General features: G+C 60.3%; 2 protein-coding genes across 2 annotated transcripts; one reads left to right on the forward strand and one right to left on the reverse strand.

The window, feature by feature from the left end:
• Window positions 1-28: 28 nt before the first annotated feature.
• ETH_00028005 (uncharacterized protein) lies at window positions 29-808 on the reverse strand (the record flags this gene model as incomplete). Its single annotated transcript, XM_013380577.1, has 3 exons — window positions 29-137; window positions 373-478; window positions 562-808. The coding sequence occupies 3 exons, from the start codon at window positions 806-808 to the stop codon at window positions 29-31; spliced, it is 462 nt and encodes a 153-aa protein (XP_013236031.1).
• A 1,117-nt stretch (window positions 809-1,925) lies between these two features.
• Window positions 1,926-5,792, forward strand: ETH_00028010 (uncharacterized protein; the record flags this gene model as incomplete). Its single annotated transcript, XM_013380578.1, has 8 exons — window positions 1,926-2,444; window positions 2,817-3,510; window positions 3,725-3,828; window positions 4,035-4,204; window positions 4,425-4,509; window positions 4,626-4,733; window positions 4,933-5,415; window positions 5,697-5,792. The coding sequence occupies 8 exons, from the start codon at window positions 1,926-1,928 to the stop codon at window positions 5,790-5,792; spliced, it is 2,259 nt and encodes a 752-aa protein (XP_013236032.1).
• Between the last annotated feature and the right edge of the window lie 22 nt (window positions 5,793-5,814).

Consider the following 5,814-nt stretch of genomic DNA (forward strand, 5'->3'; position numbering starts at 1 on the left):
CTGCTGCTGCAGCACCTGCTGCTGCTGCTCACCTTCTTTGCGGCAGGAGCAGGGGCGAAGCCACCAGTGATTTGCGAGGAGTAAGCATCAGCTTGCCGCAACAGCTCAGCCAGTCGCTCACTGTAGTCTGCTTCCTGCTGCAGCAGCAGCAGCAACAGCAGCAGCAGCAGCAGCAGCAGCAGAGCAGATAGCACACGCTAGGCCAGCAGCAAGGGCAAAATCTAAGGTGCTGCTGCTGTAAAAGAGGCCGTCAAGCCAAACGCAGCCCCATCAGCAACAAAGCCAGACACAGAAACAGCAGCAGCAACGAAAGCAGCAGCAGCAGCAGAAACGGCAGCAGCAGCAGCAGAAACGGCAGCAGCAGCAGCTTACTTGCATGGGAAACCCGCCACTGTCACTCTCTTCTTCTGCGCGGAAGCAGCAGCAGCAGCAAAGACACAAGATTTGCCGCCACAGCAGCAGGCACACGCGAAAGAGCCTCAGCAGCAACAGACACAGCAGCAGCAGCAAAGACAGCAGCAAGAGCAGCAGCAGCAGCAGCAGCAACAGCAGCAGACGCACCCTCCTCGCTAGGGTCCTCCTCCTCCTCCGTCGCCTCGTCTCCTTCTGCTGCTGCGCTGCTCCCCTCGGCGTTTTCTGACGCGCTGTCTGCTGCTGCTGCTCCCCCCTCTAGTGCTGCTGCTGCTGCTGCTTCTGCAGCAGGTGCTGCTGCTGCGGCGGCCTCCCCAGCTGCTGCTGCTGCAGCAGCGGGCGCAGCTGCCGCAGCAGCGGGGGTAGCCGCCGCCGGCGGGCTGTCAACGTCCACCATATTTCAATCAGAAGAGGCTGCTCTTGCTGCCGCTGCTGCTGCTGCTCGTGCTGCAGTTGCGTCGCTCCTCCTGGCGATGCACTAGGTCTGGCGGCAGCAGCTGCTGCTGCTGCTGTTGCTGCTCTTCTCCGGACTAACTTAGAAACGCAGTGCGTTAAAAACTTTTAAAGAAGCACGTGGCTGAGCTGCGGCGGCCTCGTGCGCTGAGCTGCGACTGCTGCTGCTGCTCCCGCTGCTGCTGCTGCTGCCGTTCCCGTGGTGGGCGGGCAGGGGTGTCTGCTGCTGCTGCTGCTGCTGCTACGCGGTCGGTAAGTGGCTTAGCTGCTGTCTACTAAATATTTCAAAGACGGGGAGGCAGTAGGAAGGGCCTTAGAGCGGCTCAAAGAGACCCCCCGATGCATGCGGGTAACTGTTGCTGCTGCTGCGCAGCTGCTGCTGCTGCTGCTGCTGCTGCAGCCAAAGTGCTCAAATTGTGCAACTAATAACCAAGGAATCTCATTAAAGAGACCCTAAATCTCGTGGTGACGCTGCTGCTGGTGCTGCGGCCCCGCGCTGCGATGCAACGGCTGGGAGGGATCTGCTGCTGCTGCTGCTGCAGCAGCAGCTGCTGCTGCTGGCACGGAGGCCCTAGGCTTAGGGGCAGCAGCAGGTCTTCAACCGGATCCAAAACGTGTCTTCTTCAGATACATTTTGCTGTTACTGCTGGAGCAGCAACCTGGAGCAGCAGCAGCAGCAGCTGGCTCAAAGACAAAGTACAACAGCAGCAATCTGCAGCAGGAGCTGCAGCAGCTGCTGTTGCTGCTGAAGCCCCGGGGCCCGGGGCCCCCCGAAGCTACGCAGCCACTGCTTGACCTGCTACGCGCACAACGAGCTGGAGGCCCAGGAAGGCCCAAAACCCTTGTTGTTTACTGCTGCAGCAACAGCAGCAGCAGCAGCGGATACTGCTGCTAGTTTCGCAGCTGCTGCACATCCTCGCGAGCAGCAGGGCCCCGCGAGCAGCAGGGCCTTGCGTGGCGGCCTTCAGCGTCAGCAGCAAAGACGACAGCAGCAACAACAATAACTGCAGCAGTAACTGCAGCAGCAACAACAAGTACGTCAGCAGCAGCAGCAGCTACAAATGGCCTTCCGGGGTCTCGCCGTGCAGCAGCTGCTGCGCCGAGGCCTCCGGGGGTTTGCTGCTGATGCACCAACAGCAGCAGCAGCAGCAAGCCAAGGATGGCAGGTGTGGGTTCAGCACCGCAGCAACAGCAGCAGCAGCAGCAGCAGTAGCAGCAGCGCTTCTGGCGGGCTCCGAGGGGTCGAGGAGGAGCTGCTGCTGCAGCTGCAGCAGCAGAAAAGACTCACAGTGGAAGAGGTGCTGCAGAGCACACAGCGGCTGCTGCAGCGCCAGCACACATCCTTTGCCCACCCTAGCAGCAGCAGCAGCAACAGCAGCAGCAGCAGCAGCAGCATATTGCCCAATGAGTTTGTGGCCTTTTTATCAGCAGCAGCAGCAGCAGCAGCAGAGCAGCAGCAGCGTCACGTACTGCTCAGCGACAGCAGATTTCAGCAGCTGCTGCAGCAGCTACGCAGCAGATTGATTGGCTTTGATGCTCCCCAGCTCTTCAGGCTGCTGCTGTCTCTGGCCCGGCTGCAGGTACTGCTGCTGCTGCATCTGCTGCTGCTGCTGTATCTGCTGCCGCTGCTGCTGTATCTGCTGCTGCTGTTGTATGTCTGTTACTGCTGCAGCATCTGCTGCTGCTGCTGCAATTTCTACTTTGCTCCAAATTCCTCTCAGCCGCTGCTGCCTCCTTACCTGCTGCTGCCGCTGTTGCTGCTGCTGCTGCGCTTCTTGCTGCTGCAGCACTATCTGCTGCTGCTGCTGTATGCCGGTTGTTGCTGCAGCATCTGCTGCTGCAGCTGCAATTTCTACTTCGCTCCAACTTCCCCTCAGCCCCTGCTGCCTCCTTACCTGCTGCTGCTGCTGTTGCTGCTGCTGCTGCTGCTGCTGCGCTGTTTGCTGCTGCAGCACTGCCCCCCTGAGGTCTTGGAGCGGCTGCTGTACATCTTGGGGGGCCCCAAGGGGGGCCCCCCAAGGGGCTTAGCGGGGGCCCCCCTGCTGCCGCTGCAGCAGCTGAGTCCGAAGCAGCTGGCGCAGCTGCCGCTGCTGCTGGCCGCAGCCACAGGCAGCTGCGACCCCACACTCTCCCGCAGCTGCAGCGCGCAGCAGCAGCAGCAGCAGCAGCAGCAGCGCCATTTGCTGCTGCAGCCGCCGGGAAGTGAGCTGCAGGCGTTCCTTCAGGTGTACGTACAGCGCGTCTGCGAGTTGCTGCGGCTGCAGCAAGAAGCTCTGGGGCCATCTCCGGAGGCATCTGCAGCAGCAGCTGCAGCAAAGAGCGACGCAGCAGCAGCAGCAGCAGCAGCAGGTTATTTTGCTGCTGAAGACCTGTGTCTGCTACTGATAGGAATGTCTTCTTTAGGCTTCCGCCATCTGCTGCTAACTGATCTTGCTGCTGACGCCTTGCGGCTGCAGCTCCTGCTGCAGTTCGGGGGGCCCACAGCACCTGAGGAGCTGCAGCAGCAGCAGCAGCAGCAGCAGCAGCCCGAGGAGATGGTGCAGCAGCAGCTAATGTTGCTGCCCCTGCCATCTGTGCTGCTCAGCCTGGCCACTTTAGGCTCAACAAATGCAACGGCGATTACGGAGATCTCTTACCAGCTGCTGCGTACGCCTTGCTGCTGTTGCTGCTGCTGCTGTTGCTGCTGCTGCTCATGCTGCTGCTGCCCTTGCTGCTTCTGTCCTTGCTGCTGCTGTCCTTGCTGCTGCTGTTCTTGCTGCTGCTGCGGTTGCTGAGGCTCTTGTGGCTTTTGCTTCTGCTGCTGCTCCGGCCGCTGCTGCTGCCTGAGCTGCTGCTGCTGCTGTTGCTGCTGCTGCTGCAGGAGTGGCTCCGCTGCTGTCAGTCTCTCGGCTGACGGACTGTCTTTTGGCCCTCGCGACTCTCCAGACCAACCCGAGCGCAGTGCCCTCCCTTGCGCTCCTCAGTGTACGTACACCCGGCCCCTGCTGCTGCTGCTGCTGCTGCTGCTGCTGAGGGGCCCTGAAACACTCACTCCGCAGGCGCCGCAGCAGCAGCAGACGGTTCGGTCTGTTTGCCCGCAAAGCTGCAACTGCGTCTTGGTGCTGCTGTCCTTGCTGCCGCTGCTTGTGCTGCCATTCGCGCTGCTGCTGCTGCTGCTGCTGCTGCTGCAGGAAGTAGAGAAGCAGCTGACCAAAAGGGCATTTAGCTGCTCCTTGTCGGACGCAGTGACAGCAGCGTTTGCTGCAGTGGCGCTGCAGCTGCACAGGGGGTCGCAGCAGCTGCTGCTCGAGCTGCTGCAGCAGACGGAGCTGCTGCAGCAGCAAGATGATTTAGGCGCTGAGTAAGCGCGCTTCTTTGCCTCCATCAGCGTGCTGCTGCTGCACAACTTTGCTGCTGCCGCCACTGCACGTCTTTGCTGCTGCTGCTGTTGCTACGTGGGTATGCTGCTGCTGCTGCTACTTGTGTATGCTGCTGCTGGTACTGTTGCACCATGTGTGTGCTGCTTGTGCTGTGGCTACATGTGTGTGCTGCTGCTGCTGTTGCTGCTGCTGCTGCTGCAGAGATGCGTGGGGAGAGCTGCCGCTGCGGCAGCAGCAAATTGCTCTTGAACTGAGTTTAGACCCCAAGGCGAAGCCGCTTCGTGAGGTGAGTGCTTCAGGTGTACGTACACCCGGCAGCAGCAGCCGCAGGAGCAGCGGCAGCAACAGCAGCCGCTGATGCTGCAGCAGGTCGGCCGTGCTGCTGCGCTCCTTGTGCTGCAGCTACTGCAGCAGAAAGGCCTCGGCCACTTCGCTGCCTTTCCTGCTACTCTTCGCGGCGAGGCGGTGGAGACACAAAATGAGGGAAGGGAGAAAGTGCTGCTGCAAGAAGTGGGTTGCTGCTGCTGCTGCTGCTGTTGCTGCTGCTGCTATGGCTCCGGCTCGGTGCTGCTCGAAGAAGCCGCAGTGCAGGGCGGTCGGTGAGGGGGTCCTCGTCATGCTCTGCTGCCGCTGTTGCTGCTGCTGTTGCTGCTGCTGCTATTGTTGCTGCTACTGGTGCTGCTGCTAGTGTTGCTGCTGCCGTTCGCAGATTGAAGAGTTCCTGCAGCAAGAAGACGTCCGGCACCGCCTGCTGCTTAGTGTAGACGCGCTCCTGCAGCAGCAGCAGAAGCCACAGCAGAAGCAGCAGCCGCAGCCAGAGCAGCAGCACCAGCAGCAGCACCAGCAGCCAGAGCAGCAGCAGCAGCAGCAGCAGCAGGAAGACTTTGGGGAGGTGGAAGAAGCGAGCTTGAGGCGAGTTGCGCTGTCTGTACAGCTCAAGGACTTCCCCTGTCTGCGCACCTACCGCGTGGCATCTCTTTTCGTGTGGCCCTCAGCAGCGGCAGCAGCAGCAGCAGCAGAAGCAGCAGCAGCAGCAGCAGAAGTGCTGCAGCACGAGCAGCAAGGCGGAAGCAGCAGCAGCAACTCGCTTGCTGTTGTTGCAGACTTTTCGACCTTTGCGGAATTTGAGGGGCCTGCTGAGGTGTACGTACAGCTCAAGTACAGACACCTGCGCCGCGCGGGACATGCACTGGTCAGTACTTACTTATTTTGTTTTTATTTGTTTTTATTTTTATTTATTTTTGTTTTTAGTCTTGTTTATTTAATTTGATGCATGCAGCAGCAGCTTTAGACTGCTGCTTTCCACGCTTCTCCTCGTCAAGTAGCACTCTTTCGCTGCTGGTGCTGCTGGTGCTGCTGCGCGCCTCCTGCTGCTGTGCTGCTGCTGCTGCTGTGCTGCTGCTGCTGTGCCGCTGCTACTGCTGATCTGGTGATGCTGCTGCTGTGCCGCTGCTGCTGCTGCTGCTGCTGCAGATAGCAGTGCGCGCGGAGGAGTGGGCGGAAGCAAATGGAGAAGAAGAGCGTTTGGAGCTGCTGCTGAAGTCTCTGCAGCTGCCCGAACGCATCTGAGGTGTACGTACACCTCAGGTGT

This window comes from Eimeria tenella, genomic scaffold (assembly GCF_000499545.2).
Source record: "Eimeria tenella Houghton genomic scaffold, Eth_scaff729, whole genome shotgun sequence".
Lineage (NCBI taxonomy): Eukaryota > Apicomplexa > Conoidasida > Eucoccidiorida > Eimeriidae > Eimeria > Eimeria tenella.